At 40.0% G+C, this 27,403-nt stretch overlaps 2 protein-coding genes across 3 annotated transcripts in view; one reads left to right on the forward strand and one right to left on the reverse strand.

Moving 5' to 3' along the window:
* Positions 1-1,334: 1,334 nt before the first annotated feature.
* IDH3A (isocitrate dehydrogenase (NAD(+)) 3 catalytic subunit alpha) lies at positions 1,335-14,935 on the forward strand. The gene is made up of 11 exons (XM_057368684.1): positions 1,335-1,451; positions 3,558-3,620; positions 5,319-5,402; positions 6,577-6,691; positions 7,227-7,414; positions 7,650-7,783; positions 8,372-8,474; positions 8,559-8,623; positions 10,710-10,794; positions 11,296-11,448; positions 13,303-14,935. Exons 1-11 carry the CDS (start codon positions 1,425-1,427, stop codon positions 13,384-13,386), a joined length of 1,101 nt encoding a protein of 366 aa, XP_057224667.1. The 5' UTR covers positions 1,335-1,424; the 3' UTR covers positions 13,387-14,935.
* The window catches only part of ACSBG1 (acyl-CoA synthetase bubblegum family member 1), a 33,227-nt gene continuing 20,558 nt past the window's right edge, over positions 14,735-27,403 (reverse strand). The window contains exons 6-14 of one of the 2 annotated variants that reach the window (XM_057368686.1): positions 27,293-27,373; positions 24,736-24,885; positions 22,215-22,391; positions 21,548-21,729; positions 20,741-20,974; positions 19,989-20,206; positions 18,004-18,143; positions 16,762-17,008; positions 14,735-16,143 (exon numbers count right to left, since the gene is read on the reverse strand). In XM_057368686.1, coding sequence (XP_057224669.1) covers positions 16,067-16,143; positions 16,762-17,008; positions 18,004-18,143; positions 19,989-20,206; positions 20,741-20,974; positions 21,548-21,729; positions 22,215-22,391; positions 24,736-24,885; positions 27,293-27,373 — 1,506 coding nt within the window. In that variant the 3' untranslated portion in view covers positions 14,735-16,066. The remainder of the gene's footprint in view (positions 16,144-16,761; positions 17,009-18,003; positions 18,144-19,988; positions 20,207-20,740; positions 20,975-21,547; positions 21,730-22,214; positions 22,392-24,735; positions 24,886-27,292; positions 27,374-27,403) is intronic. The other variant, XM_057368687.1, reaches the window with a different exon arrangement.

Genomic DNA, 27,403 nt, shown 5'->3' on the forward strand with positions numbered 1-27,403 from the left:
AAAAGGCAAGTGACTCTCAGAAAATGCAAGCTACTAGTGCTGCATATTGTCARTGTCAGTTCCAAGAATTTCTACTCACACCTTTAAGATAAGAGGAAACTAAACACAATCTTMGTCCTCAGCTTTCACACACATCCAGGAGAGCTAATTAACTGGAAAGGCTGMAAGTAATCTGATAACTCTATCATCAAAAACTGGCACGAGATCMTACTGAGACAGAGCCCAAATTTTAATGTTGCCAAGTTAGGTAGGAAATGTTCCCAAGAAAGGTAGGAAAAGTTTTTTAAAAGCGGTCATTCCCAGAGGTATGAGCTCAAACTGCCTTAGCTCTAGTTTGAAGCTTTACTCTCCAGRACAGCCCAGGCTCTCCCGCCTCCCTGAGCGCGATGATGAGCACGGGTGAGCTGCCCTGGGCGGGAATTTACAGCAGCTCCGTGAGGCGGGGGGCGGCCCTGGCAGGAGCTGTGGGGAAGGGGCGCTGTGGGGAAGGAAGGGGCGCTGCGGGGAAGGGGCGCTGCGGGGAAGGGGCGCTGCAGCCTCAGGGCTCCCACAGCCCCCGCGCTCCCACAGCCCCCGCCGCTCCTCCAACTGTCACAGCACCAGTCTTTAAAAATAATGAGACGGGTACCTCAAAAATGAAGGCAAATAGAAGTCTTAAATTGCCCCGATTTCAATAGCTGTGTTTTTAACACTTTAAAGTACCTGGGTGTAGGAGGTTTCTTATCTACTTCAACAAAAACCTGAGGTGTTCTTTCTTAACTTTTTTTTCCCCTAAACGACCCAATTCTAGAGGCTGAGATTTTACAAAACCATCRAACGCTTCAAAACTGGGGCTTCCTTGAAAATTGGTAGTTTGTCTCCACACAGATGYCACAACGGTACCTCCTCAGACACCGCACCTGGGATTCCCGCGTCCTCCGGCCGCCCCGGCACCTCCCGTACCGGCGGGAGCGGGGGCTCCCCGGCAGCACCTCCGGCGGTCCGCAGGATGAGGGCCGAGGATGGAGTCTCGGACCGTCTCAGGCAGCGGCGGGAGGGAGCTGAGGGGCTGCGGATCGGGGACGGAGGCTCGGACCGCCTCAGGCAGCGGCGGGCGTGAACTGAGGGGCCGCGGGCCGGGATGAAGGCTCGGACCGCCTCAGGCAGCGGCGGGCGGGAGCTGAGGGGCTGCGGACCGGGATGGACGCTCGGACCGCCTCAGGCAGCGGCGGGCGGGAGCTGAGGGGCTGCGGACAGAGATGGAGGCTCGGACCGCCTCAGGCAGCGGCGGGCGGGAGCTGAGGGGCCGCGGGCGCTGCCGCAGCAGCGGTCCGGGGCGGGGCCTCGCGAGGCGGGGCGGGGCCGCCGCTCCCCGCGCGCCGGTTCCGGTTTAGCGGCGGGCGCGGAGCTCTCGGGCCTCGGCAAGCACGGTGCCCGGGCGCGTCATGGCCGCGACCGCGTGGATGCCCACGGTAGGCGGGGGGACGGGCCGGCCCCTGCCCCGCGGCGCCCGGGGCGCGCTCCGGAGCTTGGTGGCGCCCGAGGCGCGGCCGCCCGGCCGCAAGGTCGCGGTGCCGCCGGGCCCTGGCAGCGCTCCGAGGCGAAGGGCCGCGGGGCTCGGGCCGAATGGCGGCCCCGCGGCGCTCGGGTTCTCTCTGTTCCCCCTCCCCGGGGCGGCGGCGGGAAGGGKCCGTGGGGGCCGTTACTCGAGCGGGCCGGGCCGGGCCGGGCCGGGGGGGCGCCGCGCCATCCTCAGAGCGGCCTGCGGGGAGGTCGCGCCGTAGAGGTCACAGCAGCGGCGGGACCACCGCGGCTGCGGGCAGCTCCTGTGAGCGGCTGACAGACTGCAGAGCCTGCAAACGCCATTCTCGCAAAAAGCCCGCGGTACCAGGCACTGCAGAACCGGCTGGAGACAGCAGATACCGGGCTCTGGCTGAYGGCGTTCTGGCCCCCACACCTGTCCTCTGGGATTTACTACTSTGAACCATTCTGAAATGCAGGCCTTATCCCGGGGTTAGCACGGACATGCTGCTATTTTGCCTTGAGTAAATGAAATTTCTTTTGCACCTTTAGATAATAGYGTGCTAGAGGCAAAGTCATTGAGACCACCCCATTTAACCTATCTGCTAAAATAAGGAAAAACTGTCAAGAGCTAATCATAACACATGACTTTAAGGTCAGAATGATCAGTTTTTCTTAGCTGGATTCTTTGTTGGTGTTACCAATTTTTAGCTTCAGTGTAAGGTACTAGGCCCATGATTTCTGACAAGACAGACTRTTTCTTTTCCAGGGCTGCTCTGGAATGTGAATCCTTATTCTGTATGCAGAAACTGGGTGTTTCTGCCATGATTACATTTAACACTGTACAGTCAATTTCATGTTTTCATTTGATTGCTCTACCTTCATCCTCAACCCTATGGCTTGCTTTGGTAAACACTGCTTGCCTGTTGCAATGACCTTGTACATCTCCTGTGGGGCTACAAGTAAAAATAGATCTAGCTTAGATTACTTCTCCCACAGCCTTCATTGCAATATACAGGAAAATTATACTGTTTCTAGGTGTTTCTGTTGGTGCCAACAGAGTTTGTTCCTTTTGCCATGCACCATAGGTGTCAGTAAAGATAAGAAATAACAAATACAAGTGGGACAGGAGAGGATGATTTGTCAAAGTCATTTCTGGCCTGATAGCTGCAGACAGCCTGCAAATGTGGSTATGGCAGAGCTGAAGTAGTGTAAGTTTCTGCAGTTAGAAGTCTTCTGGCTCTTAAATCACAGTGATATCAATAGCCCTRGAGAGGAGGGTAAGATTGAGAGGCTGTGATTTTTCTGCAGTTTAGGGATTTTGTCCATGGTGCTCAGCTAGGCAAGAGCCCAAGCTTAGATGCCATGCCAGTCTTGAAGCTTAATGCCAGTTCAGAATATTCAGATGTCAGAAAATGTAATTATTTGGCTATGCTGTGTAGGTTCATTGCTATGGTGAGTTCTGTCTTTAATGTGCATTTCAGTTCCACTTTATAAAAACCATCAGGCATGCAGAAGGCAAGAGTACAACACCTACAGGTATAAAAAGGTAGATGAACAAAACTCACCCCAGTTTGAATGGAAGAAGTGATGCTAATGCAAATTAGYTTTGGAAACATCACCTAAAATGTGTGAAGATACTGTCCACCCATCTGCTACCTGCAAAGTATTTCATTTTTCACTTTGCTTTCCACAAATGTTCGTCCTTAGCATATCATGTGTTTAGTTAGCGTTCCTGCAGCCGTGCTTCCAACATGTTGTATGTGAGGACTCGAAGCAGGGTGCAGTCACCCCCAGGCAGGACGGGGAGCACAAAGCGCAGCTGTCCTGGGCTCACCTTGTGCTAAGAATACCCACGAGGGCTGGCTGCCTTGAATGTTAGATTGCAACTTGGCAAAGCACTGCCTACTCTGATTTCATTTGGATGTTTATATTGGTTTGAGATAGGAGATTTAAAGCAATATGACTTTAAAATGCAGATTTACTGCAACATTGTGAAACATTTAAAATCCTGTCTGTGCAGTAAAACAGCATCTTTTTGTTTTGTGTTGTTGCAGGTTTCTCGATTGCTAGGTGCTTTCAAAAACCAAAAAAAGGTGACCAGAAGTTTTGGTAATGCTGTGAGTATAATAGTCCCATTTTTTTCTTTTAAGAAGTTTCTCAATAAAYGGGTTTGGAAATTGATAAGATCACTGTTATTATTCTTATGTTCCCAAAAAATAAGGGCTAAACAAGTGAGCATGCATGTTCTTAATGCTATGCTGGATTTATATAAATTAATCACTGTCATTGGCAATTGCATATTAACCTAAGTGAGAATACARAAGGCTCTAGAAAAGATAGAAGTGGCACGGAAAATGTATCAAAATATGGACATAAACCAGTCTTCTGAAATTCATCTGGGAATGGGCAAATATTGGGCAAAGTGGAAAGATTGTTGAGAAGCTTCTCATTTTCTTTCTTTTGCAAACATCCTTCTAAGCACTAGATTTACTTTACTGCTGCTTTTAGAATTCCTTGCATCTAAAATTCTGCCTTTTCAAGATCCTCTTTAAACTATCTTAGACGTTAGTTGTGTATTTCCCTGTAGATGTTTTACCTTCTTTATGTGTCTGTGTTGAAGTGCCTATGGGCCTTCTTGTCAATGAGGGCAGAAACAGGGCTCAGCAYCCCAAGCAGGACTTAAAGAGGAACTGTGGCTTTTAATTATAAATTTTGTAGAATAGCTGGTAGAACAATTAAAAAAGAAACACAAGGGTCATTTAGACAGTATAAGAATCAGAAGGAGAGGCACCCCTGGTGCTGTTTATAGCACAACTGTTTCAGGCTCAGGTGGAGCCCTGCAGTGCTGTAACTACGTCAGACAACACAAAACTACTCTCGAGGCATTCCATCAGTGACAGCTTGCTCAGCAGCAGTGTTCTTTTATCTGAAGCTCTGATTTTTTGTTGTACACAGTGAATTTCATTGGCTTAAAAGATAAAAAATCAGTCAATATATAWTGAAATTCTGAATACCACCTTGTGAGTTGATTCTCAGTGGGGGTTTTTCRAATAATGTACATGAGCTGCCTATTTAGTAGGTCATAATGAGCCCATAAAAACTGTTGGAACTCTTTAAATAAAACAAAATGAGATGGAGCATGTACTCTTAGAACAGTGTTCATAATTTTTTGGTTCATCAAAGCAGAATACATTCTTCCCCTTTTATTCATTGATCCTGCGTTGTGCATTTTTTTTRTCTGTTTGATGATGATAAAAGAAACAACATTGAAGACATTATGCGAGTGAAATAAATTGGTATTGTTAAAAAKGAGTCTGAGATTTTTAGGAGGTCACTTGAGAAGTTTTGCTTGGCATGACCATTATTTTAAGGTGAATGTAGCTTTTCATACACGTTATTTCTAGCATGTGTCAGTATTATGCAGCATGTTAATAATATTGTAGACATACGTGGAAGAGCGCCTTAGTTAGGTAATATAACCTTCTCTCCAGATTTCCAGAGGAAAGCRTGCTCAGATCATTCATTTCAACAGTACTGAGCAGGAACCTGCCTTTCACATTCAACCTCTGTTTTGAAATAATAATAGGTAGCAGGCAAATTTTTAAACAATTCTCTCAAAGCATTTGCACACTCCATTGGAAAGCAAGCTAGTCCTCCTCACTTTTGTCCAGGACTGCTGTTCTTCATAGTAAATATTTGGTRAAGGAAAATTTCTTTTGTTTTTAATAGTTACTTGGATCCTACAACACATGAAAATGTTTTCTGTGTAGAAAACAAATATTCATTTGTTGTACTGCTGGTATTTCTTTGCCTAGGCACAAACGGTAACTTTAATCCCAGGAGATGGCATTGGACCTGAGATTTCTGCTGCTGTCATGAAGATCTTTGATGCTGCCAAAGTAAGTCATATTTATCTTGCTGTAAGCATTGTAAATTAACTACAACAACAAATATTAATTAGGCATATTAAAACAATCTTTCTTTTTAGTTTCCAAAAGATTAAGTAATATTTAAGTTATTAAAACTTCTTTCCAAYAGGAAGAGTTTGAAGCTGCAGCTATTAAAAGACTGGAATGTGATACCAAGGCAGGGCTTGAAACTGTTAGCRGACAGAAGAGTAGAGACTTGAGAGMAAATGTTGTGTTTAATTTTTGGAAATATGAACTCAATGTCATGTGAAATCATCTTATTAATGAAGTAACCCTGAGCAACTGATAGAGGATGTTCTTTCATTCATTATGACTTCCAGTACAGGTGAAAAGTATCTGTGGAAGGACTGGCTCGTTTTAGGAATCCAAGTGCTGCACTGCCAAACACTGTCAGTGATATGAAAACTGACTGTATCCAAGCACTGCCCTCTTACCTATCTGAGAAACTTCACCAGAACTTGTCAAKTTTCCTTGAAAGGAAATACAGTTCTTCAGGCAAGATGCCTGTTAAATTGYTCCACATTAGTAACAGCACCCAGGCATATTCCCTTTTTATTACAACTATCTAACTTGGATTTGAAAAAAGTGAAGTTCTCTTTAATTAGGTTGTATCTTYTCCTTTATGATCATTCCTGATGAAATGAATGGGTGGCAGCCTGTCTCCACTTACATTCCTGTGGTGAATGCAAATTCARAAAGCATTGTGGAGCATGTGCAGATTTTAATTTAGTTAACAGATACAWATCTATGTCATGTACTGTCTCCCAGGCAGTAGGGATGAGGAGTTCTCAATGAATTCAGCTTTCAGATGTTGTCTCTTGGATACAAGGTACTCAACAGCTCTAAAAMCTTGAAAGAAATAGCATGTGTGTTGCAATTCTAACAATTTCTGTGATATGACACCTAGGGTGGTGTTGTGCTATTCAAGTCAATGATGATTTGCTGCTCACACTATTTCATTTTCACTTAATTATATATTTAAAAACTTACTGTAGTTCAAACATTTCATGCTTACCCTTACTGACCAGAAGAAAATACTGTTCAGGAAGGCCTGGACAAAATTCCTTACACACATTATTATGAAAGTTAAAACTTGAAGCAAAATCATGACATATAAGTTAACATAGAGTGTGTGTGTGTTTAGGCACCTATTCAGTGGGAAGAAAGGAATGTTACAGCTATCCAAGGACCAGGAGGGAAGTGGATGATACCTCCAGAAGCCAAAGAATCCATGGATAAAAACAAAATGGGATTAAAAGGTATTTTAGGGGTGAATATGTAGATATTTACTACTGTTTTATTTACCATGAGTGTGATGTAAAGCCAAAGTTCTTCATCTGTAGCACAATAAAATGGGTAATTATGGGGGACAGCCTGTCAGGTAATTATCTGTAATCTTGAAATAGTGCATATCTAAGCCATAAGTTTGATAGATGTTATAGCTGAAGGTGAGTATTACCACATATCAACCTTTGGACTCTGCAGAAGGCATTTCTGAGATACACAGTAGTATGCAATAACTGCATTCCTAATGAGTAGTATTTTTTATGTGTTTCAATGAAAACATTATATAAAATCTKTTCCCTGTGAGGGTCGCAATTTGGCCTTTACCCAGCTGATTAATGGGCCTGTGCAGTAGCTGATAGCACAGGTAATTCCCATGGCATTCCAGCATAAAGGTCAAACAGGAATTTGGAGAGCCTCTGTAGGATTCCCAGATGACCTAGAGTTTCAGCTCTCAGATCCATGGAGGGGATTATTTTCTCATTCATCCTTGTACCTTTTTTTCACTAGGGCCTTTGAAGACCCCAATTGCTGCAGGGCACCCGTCGATGAATYTGCTGCTGCGTAAAACCTTTGACCTTTATGCCAACGTGCGTCCCTGCGTGTCCATCGAGGGCTACAAAACCCCCTACACAGACGTGAACATCGTCACCATCCGCGAGAACACCGAGGGCGAGTACAGCGGCATCGAGCACGTGGTGGGTGCTGCAGCTGCTGCARCTGCTGCTTCCTGCTGCCTTTGCTGCTTCAGAAAAGCCATCTCACTGATATTCAGTGGGATTTTACACCTTTGGCACCCATAAAAAAGTTCCTCTTTTTTTTTTTTAAAAGTTCACCAGTCGTGAAATTGACTCTGCCTCACTCAGAATTTTACTGCTTGCTTCCAAATGGGAAGAATGAACTTAAACTGTTGATGGAACTCTTGTCTTACAGATTGTCGATGGGGTTGTGCAAAGCATCAAGCTGATCACAGAGGAAGCCAGCAAGCGCATTGCAGAGTTTGCTTTTGAATATGCCAGAAACAATCAGAGAAGCCACGTGACTGCTGTGCACAAGGCAAATATTATGTATGTTGACACTTGTCTTGAGAAAAACAAAATAATATGTGCATTGAGTTATAAATAACTTATTAAGTCTTACTCAAATATGAAACTTCTGTTGATGGCACTGGAGTTGRTAAAATGGGGAAAAAAGTCAAGTAAATGTCTCCTAAATCAAATGGCCTGTGCTGACCTGGTGTTGACAGGGCTGTGATAATTATGTACCAATGTTCTTACTAGCAAGTATGTAGTAATCCTTCCTTCCAAAGCTCTTATTTTAGAAACTTTTAAACAAGGAAAATGAATTTTAAAACTGAGGATGAAAGTGGCTGCTGTCTCTTACAGTTTCCAAGCWACTTTGTACTGAACTGAGTCATAACGTGTGATTTTAGGTGACACCACCTTCACAAATTGATAAGCCTTTAGTAAATGAATAGAAGATGTTCTGAGAATTAATGTATGCCTATGAAACCACTGATACAAAAATATTTTATGAAGGACAAATAGTCAMAAGTTTCTGAACTCTAATTAAACCTCTGTTGCATGCAGTTTTCTTTATCTTCAGTAATGCTTCCTTACAATAACTGCAATATTCTCTTGCTTATCTGATTGCAGGAGAATGTCTGATGGGCTTTTCTTGAGAAAATGCAGGGAAGCAGCAGAAAACTGTAAAGATATTAAATTTAATGAAATGTATCTGGATACTGTATGTCTGAATGTGAGTATTGATATGTTTTAATTGTGGTTATTTTTTTTTTTTAGTTTAAATTCTTAACCTTAATGAAAATATACTTCCTTCTAGATGGTTCAAGATCCATCTCAATTTGATGTGCTGGTTATGCCAAACTTGTACGGTGACATCCTCAGGTACGGAGATTTTAATTTAAACTCCCAACATGTAAATTACTGACAGTCACTGAGGTCATATGCAAGCCACATGGGTGATCATTTTATGCATTCAAACTTTTTAAAACTGCATCAATTGGACATTAACTGGGAAGAAAGGATGCCATTATTATGCTTCAATTATTAATATATTGATGGGAGGGGCTATATGATGAGAATGTAGTTATTATTTTAAAAAATCTGATTCTGCTTATGGAGGTTGTGAATATTGTTTAGATGGAGCAGAAGAGAAATTTCTCCAAATGTGTGAAGACTATAATGGCTTACATTTTAATAGAGAATGAATGCCTGGTTAGATATTAGGGAAAAGCTTTCTCATCCTCAGCACTGAAATGGATTGTGTAGGGTGGCTGTGGGACCATGATRTACATGGTCATCATAGAGTTAAACRAGTCTGCATAGTCACTGAAGGACTAAATGTGTGGCCTCTTAATATTCGGACAGCACTTGGTTTATGTATTACTTTTCCATACCTTCAAAGAAAATTTTATATTTTAATAACATTTATATTAGAGSTACTTGGTGTCTTGAAGGCAAAACCCATCAGCATGCATTTTCCATTCTGTGAAATGATTAGGTAAAGTGTAAATTCCATTAAACAAGTGTAAAATGAAGTGTTTTAGTCTGAACTTTTACGTGTATAAGGGAACATATTAAGAGCTTGGATCAGAATTTTAATTTAAATGTTTGACTGTTGACATCTTAGAATCAGTCTCCTGTTTTTGTACAGATAATAAATTTAAAGGTAACTTATGTATAAGAGGAAATGGTTCTTAAGCTTCTTTTAAAATAGCACTTTGTCTGCGATCAGGYTGTCTGTCCACTCTAAGAAAAATCAGATTCTAACTAATGCTTCTTGCTTTAAGAATGGTAAAGACATGGGCCCTCACAGCAGCTCTTACATTGTTAACTAAAATAAGTCAATTCAGAGGGGTCTCATCAATACCATTTCACCCAGTTCACCATCACTCATTTTAAAGTTCTTATTGCAATTCTGTAAAAAATTTCATCATTCTAAAACTTTTCAATAAATTTGAGTCTGTTCTTGAAGAGGGCACTGTCATCACYAGGTGAGGTCTCACCTGCTGCTCTACAAGTATGAATAAAATGGCAGGCRGGTTCCTTTGAATAGATACAGAAGCAAATCTTTTTAAGCATTAAATATTTAGAGTGACAAATGCAGACTGTATCCAGTTTTCCCCAGGCTCTATATTTCTATACAAATTAAGATAATTGGTTATTTTAGCTTAAAATACTGTTCTGCAAAGTCTTTCAAACTTTTTTCCTTGGTTAGTCTTTGATGAGCTAAGTTGTAGGCAATAATTCTGTGTGTACAGATGTGGAAATACCAGTTTTAAGAGCTTTGTTCATCRATGTGTTCAGTTCTGAGGGTCCAGTATGATGACAATAGGCACAGTTGGTTTGTCCTTCCCCATATTAATTTTGGTGGAAACCAAATGCAAATTGCTGATGTCTGATGATCTGCTAACATCACACTTGTGACCTATTGCTGAGTAAAGAGAGGGGGAAAGCTAGTCTGGTGTCACTTGGAAAATGTTCCCTAAGCTGAACACAATAGAGTACAAACCAACAGTAACTCACCTACCTGAGCAAAATTCTTCCACATGAGGAGGACTTCACACATGAAAAGTAGTTCTGTGGCCCCTTCAGAGGAATTAAGATTTGTATACATAAGGGAACTGTACATAACAATTAGTTTTTGAGACTTCTACACARATTCTGAGCTTTTAGTGCTTTTCCTTGTGCCTATGCCTTATCAGCTTTATTCTAGTATATGGAATTTCATTTCAATTTTCCTTTATTGCATTGTCTTTGGCTTGTACTTCTAAGAATTTTCAAATGTTCTGTCAGGGTACAGTTGTAACAACGTCTGTTCTTTCTCAATATTATTCTCAAGATTGTCCAGGTATATAAATTAASTTATAGTTGTAATTGATAAAGAAAAATATTTTAATACATTGCAGAGAGGCARCTGTATATGGAAAAACTCATGGGTTTTTTTATTTGGTGGTTGGTTTCTTTTCAGTGACTTGTGTGCTGGACTCATCGGGGGTCTTGGCGTAACACCCAGTGGAAACATTGGTGCCAATGGAGTGGCCATTTTTGAATCAGTAAGTCTTGTTACACGAAGGCAGAGCAGTAATAACTTCGTTTAAACTGAGAATCTAAAACTTTTCATGCCATACAATGAGGCTGCCATTTGTTTAACACAGTTCTTTGCAAAATTTTTTTACTGTGAAGATGCTCCAGCTTTACCCTGAGAGCCTGGTTAAAGTAAATATTACATGTAGGTTTTTTGCATTTCTTTTTTYTGACCAATACTTTATTTTCCCAATTTTTCATATGATAAATATCCCCTATGAAATAGAACTGGAGGGGCACAATTTAAAGACACTGGGTGACCTAGTTTTCCCTTTCTGATGTCTTTGAACTGAATTGTTTGGTCCTTGGTGTCTCCTTTCCACTGATTGCATCACAGCAAAGTAAGTCCTGTTTTAACACACTGCTAATATGAAGACCTATGGCTCAGGCTGCTTGCACACACTTGAATAACCTAGAACATTTTAATCAGCCTAAAGACATCATAACAGATAAATTTTTCTTATTTCTAGGTTCATGGAACAGCACCTGACATTGCAGGAAAAGACATGGCAAATCCAACTGCCCTCCTTCTGAGTGCTGTGATGATGCTGCGCCACATGGGACTGCACAAACACGCCACAAAAATTGAGTCGGCTTGCTTTGAAACCATTAAAGATGGAAAGGTAACAYGAGGCTGTGTGAATAAATGTAGTGACTTCAAATCCTATTGGATCAAAGCAAGAATTAACTTGGAAGATTCACACCAGAGTGGGGGATGGCCCACTGAACTGGCCTGTTGCATCAGCAGTGTCACTGTCCTTCTCTGATAGTAATTATATTATCYTTGGTGATATTAAATCTGCCCAACTCAGTAATGAGGGGACAGGCTGTAGCATTCCTTTTGTCTCAGCAATGCTCATCTTACATTTTCACAGCTTTATGAGCTCCAAAATGGTGAACTGGATGGCTGTTTTTCAGGAAGGGAACAAGAGTTTCAAGTAACTATTCGCGTTTCACTTACAAAGTTAATGAAACATACAAAGCAAATATATTGAAATACAGATCCTGAAGCGAAGGACACTTATTTGCCTTTCACAGGATTAATCATCTACTTGGTTTATAGCATTTCAGTCCTGACTGTAATACTTCTKTTCTCATTTTTTCAGCTCAATTATTTTCGTTTTTTCCTTCTTACTCCTTTCACTCATTTTGACTAGAAAAGAACAGTTTTTATCCAGTATTTTTTTCTCTTAAGTTTATATATGTTTCCCTGTGGAAGTGAGTGTCTTCAGATTMATGAATCAAATGGGGAGAGGGGAGGCTTATGCTCTGAAACTTGACAAATTTGTGGTCTTACCATTATTGGTTCACTCCTCTACATTGCTAGCCATCTCTTGAAAACACAGTTGGAAAGATCATGAAGATTGCAGTTAAAGAGGACTGGCAACTAGCCATGCTGGTTCATTTATCTTAGGCAGGACCATGAGAATTAAAAGTAACAAGAATGCTGAAACTGAAAGTTGTCATTGTTTTGTAAGTTTGCAGCTGTCTTGCTGTGTGTCGGAGCCAGTTAAAAAAATATCTAAACTTAAAACCGAATAAAGAGGTGCTCCTGTAAAGTTCCCACTTACTGCTCTGGAAATGAAATTCTCCATCTCCAGGTCAGCAATTCCATGGAAGATAACAAGTTTTGTGACATGGCTACTTGTTTACTAGTTGCTTATTATGTTATTATTATATGCTCACAATGGAGAGAGTGTTTTTAACTGAAAAGACCCCATAATGCAAATTAAATTGCAGGGTTCTAAAATAGTAACCTAGATCGCTTCTCTTGCTTGCTATTCCTCCCTTCCCCTCAACCAGTTAATTAAGATCTCTGTGTGCCATGTAGGGGGGAAACTAATGATTTTCATTATCTCCTAGGGTGCTTTAATCTAGCTAAGTTGGACAAGCAATGTTTTCCACTTCTTTATTTTACTGTCTTCATGATGCCAAACAGTAGTTGTACTTGAAAGATTCTTAACTTTACATTTTCTATCTCTTAACTAAGCAAACTTTGAGAATTGTTAATATATAGCTTTGAGATATGTGTGCTTGTTCTGTATGGGTTCCCATTTTAAAAAGACCCAATCTTACTGARTTTGTCTCAATTAGTTGTCCTTGTGCTGAGTCTTCATATATGAATTTTACTTCTSTAGTTTACTTCTTATTGAAGGTGTAAATACTTAACCTATTRAAGGACTTTGTAGAGCTTTGACCAYRAACACTTTCTTCTGTAATTAAGATAAAATCATGTTAAAATCACATTCYAATCTGATAACATTACAAGTGCTACAGTGTATACTCAGGTTTCCTCTACCTGCACAGTCCTTACTGATGAAGTCTCTRTGGGATGTAGAACTCAACCTTGGTGTATTCCTTCTCACCATATTCACTACCCATACACARTATATCCCAAGAACATCCAGAACTGCTCAGAGACAAGACTGGCCCCATAATACATTTTAGTAACATTACTTTTTCTTTCATTCTTTCAGGTCTTGACAAAAGACTTGGGAGGCAATGCCAAGTGTTCGGAATTCACAGAGGAGATCTGCCGCCGAGTACGGGACAAAGACTAAACTTCCCTCCTGCTGCTGGTGATAACTGTGGAAGGACATGTCACACAGAGTACAGTATATGTAACCTGATATCCATATGCATATAGTTTGCTTGTCTCTTGAGAGCAAACTTTTTAGCTGAGGCCTCTCCATTAATAAATCTAGTCCAAATGGCTACAAATGATGCTTGTGCCTGCTTTCGGTGGACTTTTCCAAGTGCTTTGTCTTATTTATTTTTTTCTATCTGGTGGACATTTTTATGTAAGTGAATTCTTTTATTGGCACAGTAATTGTCTAATATTTTCCTTTTCAATTAGAGGATTTCAGTTTCCACATAGAAAAATTATGCAAACAAACCAGTAACAGAATTAGTGAAATATAAAAGCACCTTAATGGTTAAAACCTACTTTTATTATCTTGCTGAAATTGAAAAGATAGGTTTTGAGCCTAAGAGTAGCACAAGATTACCTTCATAAACAGAAACGGGTATAAAATAACTTAAAATAACAATTTCGTGTTAGAAGCAATGAGAAAACCACTTTAGATACTCTGGTGATTCATGAAATACAGCCCTGCCCACCAAAGGCATGAATTAAGAAATACRAAATTCTAGAGATTTAATCTATTTCTGTATTTAAAAAAAGTACAACCATTAACTAGCAAGGRATGAGAATTAATGCTGAAGCAAAATTATTTTTCAAATCTAGATACCAAAATAATTCTTACCAGGTTTCCTCTCTGAAACACACTTTACAACAGAGTTCTAATGAGACAAACTATACAGAATTAYTTCTGCCATGTACTGAGAAGGGAAAGCATTAACTTTGCAAATTTATACTAAATATTTCATGACTTCTGCTAGAATGCTTYTTGTGTTGTAGTTTTCTGCAGTCTGTTCAGTGTGTCTTCCTGTATTGACCAGTAATTTTATTCTARAAACTCTGAATGTAAGGGACTGGTCCTAAATGGATTAAGACAGATCAGCGGTTTGGCTCTGGTGCCTATGTTCCAGAAATACATTTCATCCCTATTCAAGGGGATCTGAATCTATTTTTTTCCTTGCTTACTAAGCTTAATGGGTGCAAGAGCAACTCTTTCCTCTCCCCCTCCATCAGATGCAGATCGTCACTCGAGTCGTTCTGATCTGTAGGTATCAAGGYATTGCTTCCATTCCTGCACCCTACAAGAAAATAGGTATTTTCAGACTCGTTAGTATAGCACAGGATTATCCCTACTGCCAGAAGCAGGCTTCTAACAGCTTAAATCTATTCATAGAAGGTRACTAAGTGGAATAATGTCTCGTAAAGACTGTTTTGGGCTGGTTGTTTCAGAAGTAAAACAACTTTGGAGTAATGACTTCTCATGTCACTCTCTAAAGTGAGCATCCCAGCTTTTTTATACAGTCTAACAACCTGCTGGAGGAGCTTTATTCCTCCYACACTCTGCTTTTGGTGAATAGGGCAACATTTCTTTCTGTGTTTTACAAGCTGCTGCTTCCTTGTTTCCTCCAGATTAATATTGTTAAATTCTGAATTACCATTGCGCACAAAATGGGGAAGAATAAACTTTTCAAAGTCCTATTGCTTGTTTTGTTTTTATAATCCTAGGCTGCTACTTTGTCTKATGTGTTGAGCTGATTATTGGTACTTGCAACAAATCTTAAGTCTGTAAGATGTGTGAGACTGGTAATGGAACTTTTATAGAAACAATATCCTGTTCTGCATCATTTTTTGTCTCAATAACAGAGGCTGTGGCATGCCTGCCTGTGTGAGCTATTAGAGCTGTCTGCCAAAGACCACTTAACAGCACAGCCTTTAGAGAACTTCATGCCAAGCATTTCCTTTGCATAATAGAATTTATTTTTCATTGGGGTAAGAAGAAATGTAGCCCACATTTGTCAGAATTAGTACAATGTGAATACTGAAACATCCAGATACACACTAACAAATACTGCTTAAAAAAAGCACTGTAAACAATTTTAAAGAAATTTCTGTTCTAGCACTTAAGAGCATTTTAATTTGAGAGCTCCTGTATTTACTGCTTTGTGTCTTTCAGTCTTAGGGAGCTATTCCCCTGGGCTTTTTGATTATTTGTTTTTAGGAGAAATAGTAATGCTTATTCCAACATGGACTTTAGAAATGAATTGCTGTTTTCACAGCAATCTGAATTCTAGGCACTACAGAAATAGGAGTGTCTTCAGGTTCTGAAATTGTTAGTGAACAAGAAACTGTTCTCTGGGAGGGGGAAAATAATCACGGCCCTTTTGATTTTTAATTTTTTCTTTAATTATCACTGGAGTGGTATGGCAGTTTCATTAAGTAGTACTGCTATCTATCAAAATTTATCATGAGCTACAGGCAATGTCCTGTAGAACAAAAAAAAAAAAGAGCACTGTATAATTTTTTTTTTTGTTTCAATCTAGAGGAATTAGTTATATCTGCTTTATACAACACAGAAGGATGTTTTCATCATTTAGGTCATAAAGTAAAAGCAGTATTAGAGAATGGRCACTTGGTAAATGCTTCTGTAAAAGGACAAATGATTGGGTGAGTATCAGGAWCAGCTACATTGACAGAGCAGCTTTCTAGTGGTTTGGTTCAATAGGCTACAAACTCAAAGCATAAATTTTGATTAATACTTTTGATTAGAAAATACTTCCTTTTGCTCACAGATCTTTCTTAATGCTTGGAAGAAACACTTCTTATTCTTCATAGAATGAGTCTACTTCATTTCGGTATTTCTCGAGCACAGTGAGCCGCTTCAGCTTCATTGTGGGACCTTAAAAGAGGGAGAGTCAATTCCAGAAATAGGAACAAAAATCCCTACTCASTCTGAGCTTTGGTGCCTAAGTTTTTTATTGAAGAGCCTGTTGAGAAGAACATGCTCAACTCTTTAACAYAGATAAATGCTAAAAGTGAGAAGCAAGCGTGTTATGTGAGGTTGCCTCCACGTAAGCATGAGGACTTAAAAGAGACTTGTAGATAAGAGGGTGGTAACTGACTACCACTTTTTTCATTAAAAATATGTTTTTAAACAATTCCARTTTATTCAAAGAGCCTGGTAATGTGCTTTGGGCTCCATTATCAGGCTTTCACTATTCTGCTGCTTTTTGTTGTTTATTTTTAAAGAGAAACTCTTAGTATTATTACTGGAAGTTATTAATGCTATAATGCACAAGGAGTTAAGCAAAATTGATTAATTACACAAAGCAATCTGAAATTTAAGAGCTGTACTTGCAAATGGGCACAGATTAATAAATTTGTGCACAGCTAAAACTCCAGTTTTTATATTCTTTACCACACAATGCATAACTGKTTTTCCTTTCCCTGTAATGAGTATTTTTAGACTGGCAGTCTCTTAGCTATGTATACCTCAAAATAAATCAGCAAGTCTTACCTAGCTCTCCCCCAGAAATGGAAAAATCTCKTGGCAGGACAATCCATTTTTGAATGCAATGAACCCTGTTGGTAGCATTCTTGTTGACTCTGTTGATTCCCTCCTGGATGGCCCTGTAGATYGCCTGGTCTCTCGTAGCTACAATCTCAGACACTCTGGTGGCTTTACTACCACTCCTCTGGCAGAAGTCTCGAGCTTGCTCGGTGAGAATGTCAGTGGGATCAGATGTATCTGGGTCCAGCACACTCTAAAATATCAAATGAAGTGAATCATCGAGCACTCACTCTTAAAGGCATTAACAGGTTCTCTGATTGGCCCTCCCCGTGAGTAAGAGAGCTCAGCATTAACACGCAAACATTCTGTCAGCCTTAAAAAGCARAAACATCTACAGGTCATAAAAGGCTTCTCTTCCCACTTGGCTACCAAATGCAAATATTTTCAGCTTATATGCAGATGTCATGAACAGAGTTAAAATGTGTGAATGAATKAGGCAGTAGAGTCCCCCTCTGACCTTGAATTTCTGCCATATTTTCCAAATGAGTCCATTGTTACAGGGAAACATTTAGCTCATCATTCAATGGAATTACTATGGTGTCATGTAAACAGCTTGAGATAGAAGTGTTCCTWGACTACTTAAATTAGTATTTCTATTGTAGCTGAAGACAGGGAGAATCAGGCATAGAAGGGAAACAACTTGGAAACACCTCAAGTGTCATTCACTAGGTATGTACACAGAACTGAAGTGCAAATGTTTTAGGAAAAYAGTGATTTCTCAATTGAAACTTTTACCACAGCAAGGCTAACAATTATTTTGTTCCACACTCATCCTTCTTATGTTATAAAATAACAAATTGTAGAGAAATGGCTTTGTTGGAAAGTTTCTGGGTTTGTGCAACACCAGCATTTGTTGGTTTTGCTCATCTGTAAGCATAAAAGTTATTCTTGTGCTCTGTTACAGAGACTTGTCAGTCTTCCAGCATTTCTTAAATAAGAACTTGCATTTGAGTAGAATATAGCTCTTATTGTATATATAGGAGAAACAGCAGTAAATATGTGGATTAAAGAGATCAGGTAACCCTAAGTTTAGAGCTAGCAGGATTTGGTCTGGAGCTGCTATACATYTTTTCCCCCTGCTAACATCCTATGTAATTTTAGGTCTTTTTAAAAATGGTTCAAAAAAAATTTTTTTTTGTTAGGTGCAGATATATAACTTCACTGAAGGCAATATTAAAAYTGGTTTACCTTTAGGGTCAGGAACATTGACAAAAACTTCTTTTTATCCCCAATCACCATAGCATTACTAACAATTGGGAGTTCTTTTTTAAYAGCATCTTCAATTGGAATTGGAGGYACRTTTTCACCTCCAGCTGTAATAATCAAATCTAGGCAAAAAAAAGAAAGGCTATTAGTTGAATTCAAATAAATTCCAAAGATCAGGTTAATGTTTGGCTCAACTGGCATTTCTTATTCTGACATTTAAAAAAAAAAAAACAAACTTTGTTTTTCCAAGATAATATTTTCCAAGTACCACATATCCTATGAATTATCTCCAAAACAAAAAAGGTAGTATTTTTCAAACACATGCTCAGGTTCTCAGATCTCCCTCAGTATATTTGCTCCAGATATTTTTTACATAATCCAGTAAYAGGTTATTCTCAAGGGACTCTTACATAATCTGGAATTTTTGTGTGAGAGATCATGTCTTCCAAATTAGCATAGAATTCATCCTCCATTCTATTGCTGCTAATTCACCAACAAGCAATTTCATTGTTAACATCATGAGCAAAACCAATTCTTAAATCCACCAAGAGGGGTCAGACAAAAATAAGTTACTACCACAGGAAGGCTCCGTAAAAGCATTATTTGTKCTGAAGTGTAATACATATATTCAATGAATTGATTACAAACTTGAGTATTATCCAAGTAAATTCCAGTTCTTTCCTTTTGTTACATTGGTGACTTCTCATTGTCCTCAAATAATTGTCTTTGCAGCATTTCAGAACATGTTTCAACAAGTAACACAGGTACACTTTTCTAGGTCTAACTTTGCCTTTCATTCCACCTTCCTTTTGCCAACAGTCCTGTCTTTGTCTTAAATCCTCTACCAATCTCTCTGGCCCTTAGTTTTTCATTGTCCTTATTTGGACTTGAATTTAAAACTGTAATGAAATCAGACATGTGGTTCTTTTATCCCAGATTGTCTACCTGACCTGTAATTTTGAGTAATTGCTATTAGTTCAGCAATCCAGACAGGTGTAAGAGAAACACAAATGTTCAGATGGATTAAAACAAGGGATTGTTACTGCTATGCTGAAGGARAATGAATCAGACAAGAAAACAAGTTAAAATCAAGACAGCTGTATTTGGGCCAGGCTATTCATAGTACCAACTTCAGTCCCRATTCCTAGCAGGGCATGCTGCCACCTGTGACAGATTCACTGATCCATGGAAGCTCCCTAGTGATTCATCTTATGCTCTAAGATGATATTTACTCAATCCTTAAATCTTCAGTTCCATCTTGCCTGTGACCAATCCCACTGTCTGAATARGTGTCATGAAAAAAGCCTCCAAGTGAGCAAGTGACCAACCTTAGTCCTGTGAGACTTCAGCCCATGTGCTGTAATAAATAATACCCAAGAGCATTGCTTTAGCTGTAGCTTTCCCTTCTGCTTTTCCCTTCTGCTTTAGCTGTAGCTTTCCCTTTCCCTTCTGTTGAGCTTCTCCCCTCACACTTCAACAACGGTGTCTGCAAGCACATCACCTCAGGCACAGAGGAACCTACCTCTGACCTACAGCAACAGCTCCTGTAGAACAGAGTGCCTCTCCTCACTGTCTAAACATTCTAATGTGCAATTAAGACAATTTGGCAAGATTCAAAGGGAGACTGGACAGCTTAATGATATCATTCAAATTGAACAAGACACATTAAACCTGGGTTAGAAGTTCATATTGCTAATTACAATTAATACTCAGTAAAGGTCTGGCAGATAAAAGCCTCACTGTAGGAACTGAATCATCTCCACCTATTAGAGACTAGAGGAAACCCTTCCCTGAACACAGAGCACACTGTGGTTTTCTYACAGGCAAGTTTATTTTGCCTTCCTGTTAGGGCAATGCTGCTGGCATTAGAGGAAAGACAATTCATTGGATGGGCCACATCTGAGAGATGACTGAACAGTGCTGAACAGTTACCATGAACATACAGCAACATTTTAACAGCCTATTACCTTTAATTCTTCCAGTGACATAGAGAAAGCCATCCTTGTCTAGCTTTCCTAGATCTCCAGAATGCAGCCACCCCTCCTCATCAAAGACTTCTTTTGTTCTGTCTTCCATATTTAAATAACCCATGAAAACAGTCCTTCCCCAGAAACAGATTTCTCCATTGCCTTCTGTATCTTTGTCCACCAGTTTCACTCTGCATCCAGGTGCTGGTTTACCACAGCTACCAGAGAAGAGCAGAAAAAGCCCACAAGGATCACAGAAATATAAAACACTGACAAGATGGCCAATATGCCAAATCCCTGAAACGAAGTATCAATAACTGCAAATATCACTGTGCTGTAACTGTCTGACAGATATGGAATATTCACTCACTAGGGCAGRTGTGTACGGGTACCTGAACACTTTCTGGCAGTCTGTCTTGCTGCTTTTTCCCCCTCTGTATCTTCAGGCATAAAGCCATTTTTGTCTTTGAGGTCTTGCACTCCTCCCCTGGGCCAGGGCTAGGATAAATGTCAGATGTGGTCACTGTGCTCTCCATATAATGCTGTAGCTCAGTTTCAGTGCTCCTGTCACAGTGTATTATGGAGTCAATGTGTTCAAATTCTGACCTGGAAATTAATCTGACTCCTAAAGTCACAGCAGAGKGGCAATGCACTCAGAGAAAATAAAATGAGCTGCAATGTCTTTGTTGACCTTAGTAAATACTCCTTTCACAGACATAACAAAACAGATTAAAAAAAAAGGGTAAAATTACCTGTGCTGCCTGTAAATGGAAGGCCCAGACAGGCAATGTGGGCCCGAGGTCTCACTCATCCCATAGGCCTCATACAGGGTGATGTTCAGACCCAAGAAGAAATAGAGTGTTTCTGTATTGAGAGGAGCAGCACCAGAAAAGTGCTTCTGGCAGGAAGAAAACCCCAGTGCAYTGCGGATTTTTGCAAGCACTAAGTAGTCTGCTAACCTTGTCCAGAGCTGCTTYAGATCACTGCTGAGTACAAAACACACAAGTCAGAGCAATCTAGGAAGCTTTGAAAACAAAATCAGGCACAGATTCTGTTTAGAGGTGTATTTGTCATTTGGTTTTGGGTTTTGAAARAAGCTAAAACATAAGGTGATATATTGAACCTTTTTTCATTTATTCAGTGTCTTTCATTTCTCCAGCTTTCATACCTGCAACTCAAGGYATCTGAATACAACAAATACATAAAAACTCTATAAAAACACATTGTACACAACAAAGATCTCATATTCCTRATTTTTTTATCAGTTAAATGTGTCTCTGAGAACCCATACCACTGAAATYTGAAATTTGCAAGAACCTATCTAAGAAGCAAAGCAATATCATGGAATGATCTGCTGGAATACCATTCTGCATAAGAAATTTCACACTTCATTGTGAAAGAAYTGACATCAATAAGAATTGTTAACTACACCCTCTCCCTTGCACTACGTTTGCTGTGTTGCCAGGCTGAATTTTACTCATTTATACTGAGAGTCTCACTGAGGTTTCATAGTTTATTACAAGCAAATTGCTGGAAATCTCAYTCATTGTAATACATACCTGCTTGAGCCATTTATGTTCCTCTCTAAGCTAAGTGACATAGCCCATGAGAGCAATTTCTTCTTCATAAATCCTGACTGAGCAGAAGCATCCTTTAATTTCTCCATGATTTTCTCCCACACTCGGGGAACTCCCATGTGAGATGTTGGTTGCACTTCTTTTAGTGTGTTGATCAAGCTGCCCTGTTAAAATCATTAAATAATTTCAACAAAAGGCACACAGCAGAGAGAAAGAGGTTTGGTGAAGTAAAAAGTCCATCTTTAGTGATGCAGAACATCACTAAATATGCAGGGTATAAAGAAGGACTGCTGAGCCCACTTCAGTCAGCCATATGCACTAACATGTGTCAGGTCTGACACATYGGGGGAGGTATGTACACAACAAGGAAAAACACACATGGTTTAGTTCCTCCTGCCTCCCTTTCCTCCAAAAAACTGCTGATACTTCTTTTGCCTTAAAGAACCTTATGGATGTGGATTATATATTTTAATTGGAATCTAAAGAACTGGATCACAAATATAATGAACTTTATTTTTCCCCAAATCTTACGATAATGAACTCCCAATCTTCATCCTCAGCAACTTTTCAAATACCATATTCTGTCCTTTAGATGTGTTGTAAGAGAAAGAGGTGCAATTTTCATTAGATGTAATGCAAGACAAGGTACCTTTAGAGCATCTGGCTCAGCAAAGTAAACTTGCTCTCCCCATTTGATTCCAGTCCACAGGTCATAGATCTGTGCAGCTATGTGGCTGAGTGGGAGATAACTGACTATAGACTCCTGTTGGACCTCTGCAGGTTGCATATCTCCAGCTCTGCTGCAATGTGCTGATGTCCAAGTTATCTGTTYGAATAAATAATAAAACACATTAGGTATGGTGGGGGTTTTGGTTTGTTTCTTTTATTTTCTTTTGCTAACGAAACTGAAAAATCTACACTCACAGAAATTGCTGAGAATACTGCAATATTGACAACACACCAGACTGTCAGCTCCCAGGGGACACTCTGCCAAAAGGCAGATGAACTTTGCAGCAATACAGAWGTGCAGATAACCTATGTAAATACAGCATTTGTGCTGCCTGACTGGGCTATAAACGCTACAGCTCCCCATGCCCCAGTGACACACTGAGCCAGGCAGCCATGGGCTGGATGGACAAGAAATAAATTGACCTGTCCCCTCCTTTGCAGTTCTCCTGCACTGCAGATTTCTATTAAACTGGCACCTTCCCCCAGTGCTGTATTTGCAAGTTAGGAAAAGAACAATAAACACTCAGGGACCAGTGAGCTCAAAATTTAGTACCAGCAACAAGCTCACTTGTCTTCTCCAGATCATCCTCTGCTTAAGGAGGAAGACAGCAGCTCTACCCTGCTCCTCTGGAAGCCTCTGGGATATTCACTGCACTGGTTCCCAAGTGACACATAACACACACACCACTCTCAAGAGAGGCAACACATACATGAATAGTTTTGAAGTTGTGTTGCTCGACTTCTTAGTGAAGCTGGATGATGTTTTGCCCCTCCTTCTTCCCATTTCCCACTTTATCTCAGAAAATGCAGTTCGTGGATGCTAAATATGCGTATCTTCATTACCAGAGCTCAGCATATGGAAGACCCATAAACATATGTGATGGTGTGAGAGGAAATGAAAAAGATACATATGCACAAAAACCAAAATAAACAACACCTGCCAAAAAAAAACCCAAGCAAACCAGAAAACCCCAAGCAAGAAAAAGAAACAGCTCTTTCTCAGAGGAGCCTGAAATCTAAACTGGGTAGTGCAGAATACAGGAATGAGAGTATTCAAGATGACTTAGTACAGATACAAATCACATGTTTACCTGTTATCACAGTCTGCTCCTGCCAGCTCCTTTGTAATAAATTAAAAGSTACAAGTGTAGGCTTGGCCTAAGGAAATAGAGATTCTCAAGAGAGGGTTTTAAGGAGCAGCGTGCTGCTATGCCAGACCACTCCAAGTTCAGGTGGCAGCACTGGACAGGGAAGTGACTAAGGGAGACTCACACAGCAGGAAGAAGGGGATTTGTTAAAAGATGTTTCTGTATTTGTTGTACTTTAAGCCTTAGAGCACACAGGCACACAGCAGATCTGTGTGGGTCACATAGGTCTGATTCAGCACTGGTTTTGCATATGAACAGCAGCAAACATCTTTGACTAAAGAAGGCAGCAGGAGAGCTACAGGCATGGCATGCTTTCCACTGTTTGTCAACATAAAAATAGCCTGTTTGTGATCAGCAGCCAAGAATAGTTTGGCAGCTGGCATGGAAATGACACCAGACTCCTTTGAGATGGAAAAGCATAGATCTGTAACATCAGATCAGTCTTTTTGTGTCCCAAGTTCATTATGTTCTGCTTCCAGGTACTACTGTACTAATTCCCTGCATTTGGGTGAATTGCTGTTCACGRTGTGCATGTCTGCAATAATTTCTGTTTTATTTTAAGGGGTGAAGCCACAACTCAGAGCAGCCCTTTCACAGATTTTCTACGCATTCAGAAAGGCTCCCTAGCACCTTCCAATCCTGCTCAGCCACCAACTACACTTCAAATCTTTCCTAGCAAACCTCTGTGGAAAGTCCTTTTAGCAAACAACTTCTTTATGACTGCCCATTTTCTGTTTGCAGCAATGCAGGCAGGGCAAATACCAGCAGTGAGCATTGGAGCTGTGTTATCCTCCAGTAATGGATGTAGAAACCTGCACACAAGTCCAGAAACAAAGAACACCGAAGTAAAAACCCCACGCATCCACCCCCAGTTTTAATAAAATCTGCAAAAGCAGTCCATCAGGCTGTTTTGACAGTAGCTGCCTGATGTATATGATTTGTTCATTTTACAGKAACCTATGACATAGCCTGAGAGACTTTATGGCAATCTGTGAATATTTATGAATACATGCACTGGATCTTACAAGAAGTACAGTGAATAAACATTTCATACTCATAAAGAACTGTTCATTTTTGTGAAGTACTGTTTGAATGGAGTTTCATTCTTTACCTCTCTTATACTTAACCACAAAMAGCTGACTGCACTTTGGACATTGCTTTGCAGTACACTACCCACGCTGTAAAAGCAAAAACATTTCAGGGCTCTGGGATGTACCAGCCTTTTCAAACCACAGGAATAAATATCCTCACACTTTGCTGTTTCTTGCTAAAGGAAGAGCCTAAAGTACCTACATTATCATGACTCAGCATGGCTCCTTTTGGCTTCCCAGTTGTTCCGGAGGTGTATATCAGAACGCAGCACTGATTTGGCTTTTGTGAGTCAATAATGTCATCCAAAGTACTGTCAGAGATGTCAACTCCCAGCTCCAGAAACTCTTCCATCTAGGACATGGAACAGAAAACACAGGATATCAAATGGTTTCTTACAAAYTGACTCAGTACTGCATCTTTCCTGTCTCAAAAATATGAGAACASTTCAGTACCTCATTCTGAACATATGTCCACAGCAAATTTGCCCAGCCCTTGGCTATGTAAGAAATATGGTAAGTCTGTCTTAGAACTTAATATGTGGATTGCAAACAGACTATCTAAAATTCTGCTGCCACGAGACTTTTCTAAGAAGGAAATAGTAATACTGTTCCTCCTCCAACGTAGATACTATGGATAAGTCATGGAGGCTAAAATTYTGCTACTGTCTCACACAAGAATGATTTTGAGTCTTATCTAAAGGAATCTGGATGCATAATTTTTAAGAGCACACTAGTGATAGCTCATCTATCATTCATTGCATAATATATAAATAGAACTATAAAGCAATGAATGAAARCTTCTTTGCAAAAGCATCATTATTTAGATGTGTGGATGTTTGCTCAAATTGAGTGCTGTTTTATAAGAAACAACATGTGATACTGGTCACAATTTCCATTCAAATTTGGCTCATTCTAGAGTGAGATAAAACTTTTATGACACTGGACTTTTTTTGCCACACAAATTGGCCCAGAAGAATCCTGAACCAAATCCTCTGTATTATATTGGTTGCTCCCAGATACTTCTGTTACACACCTCTGCTATCCTGCCAAGTGTATCACTGATTTCAATGCTAATTGAAAACCAGGATATCGCAGTATTTTTGTAAAAAATTGATAACCAAACTGTGAGTTTCCCATTGCAATCATGTGATTCATACTGTGCTAAAAAACTTTGTTCTTTAAATGCAAAGTGCAGCAGCTTCATTTTTCAATGATTTCTTGGAGTTACATCTAAGACCACAAAGYGGTAATGGGGATGATGAGAAAGACAGAAGTAAAAATGGAGAGTTTCTACTGGAGGGTAGTTCATTGCTTCTTTCAGACCTCCAGCATTGCCACTGGGCTACCAAGATTTCAAAAGTCAGCCTCTGTGGCACCTTAAGTTCTTTTTCCTGGGTGGCAAGGCTAAGGATTATTCATCAGTTTTATACTTTCTTCCAACAAACTACATCTCTGAAAAGAGAGGCACTGCACAGTTCTGTAATAAGTAGAGGATTTGTCACATTCTATYTCTTCCCACAGAATGTGGCTGCATCCATTTCACAAGCCCCTGGAAAGCCYGGTGGTGTCAAGAATGTGATTGTTTGTATGTCACTAAGTTGTTCCTGTTTTCCTGACCTTACTGTATTCTCACAGTGGAATCACTGATCACTGTAATCTGTTGCCCAGGCTTTGTTTACTGAACAGCATCTGCAACAGATGGTGTAGAAATCAACAGCGAGAGTGGAAGGTACAGAAACAGTCACAGCACACTCCTGACTTTGCATTTGCTTTCTGGAAACATGCACTGCTCAGCCAGCTCTGCCCCTGCAGCCGCTCATCACACACCACAAATGCCTTTTATCAAATGCCATGTGGGCTGGGTGGTTTGCTCCACATCACACCTCATCAACAATCATTTCTGCCTYTGGTGATCTGATCTCTGCTTTCCCTTTAGATGACAACTGTGGCAACGGTCGCACTCACAGCTCCCCTGTTCCTCTGGGAAAATATCCAGCATGACACCTGAACACTGAACCAGTGTTTAAAGACAGCAATTCTCAGGCATTCAGATTTCAGTAACTGCGAGTTGTTCAAGAATTAAATGCTAGCACTTAATCTTCGTACTGAGAAATATAAATAGTAAGACCATCTTTGTATAAACTTTTTTATTGTACAAGATGCAAGGCATGCTCTATTCCAGTATGTACAGTATTGGAACAGTAACAGTTTATAATACAGTTATACACAAGCTAAGAAAAAAAAAAGGTACAGAAGACTTTTCTTATCGTGTTATCAAAACTGCAAGTATCTGAAAGTATTTCTATGCTGTTCACTCTTCATTGTATTTTTATATACTGACACATTGTATTACTCTTCAATGTATTTTTTCTGCAGTTGAAGTTTTTCAGCCTAAAATCTAATAATCTGTAATCCAGTTAAAATACTGGATTTTAAAAAAATATTACTGAATTCACAGGCACCAGGKTACAACTTTTATTTTTAACCATTTGAGAGTACACATTCCCACCTAAAACCTACAGGTGCTTTAAAATCCAGTCAAGCGAAAGATCAGAAAAACACAAGACAGATAGTTAAGCAAGGTAGCTTTTTTAAAAATGGGCAGTAACAAAGGTAAACAGAAAAAGATGATGAAGCTTTTGAATTTGTTTGCTGGAACACAACAATGCATTCTAAATGACAGACACAGAAATTTTTCAAACAAATAACACCCCATGTATTCTTTGGTTATGCCTAATTCTGTTCYAGTATTCACTCACCGTGTACAAATTTGGATGCCTCTCTGCAATGGAGTCCTTRTACAGCACCACAGCCTTCAAGTGTGGCAAGCGATTCCAGATCTGTTGGGTTTTTTTAAAACAAAATTATTT

This window comes from Malurus melanocephalus, unplaced genomic scaffold (genome assembly GCF_030028575.1).
Source record: "Malurus melanocephalus ecotype Western Australia unplaced genomic scaffold, MMel_1.1 scaffold_96, whole genome shotgun sequence".
Classification (NCBI taxonomy): Eukaryota; Metazoa; Chordata; class Aves; order Passeriformes; family Maluridae; genus Malurus; species Malurus melanocephalus.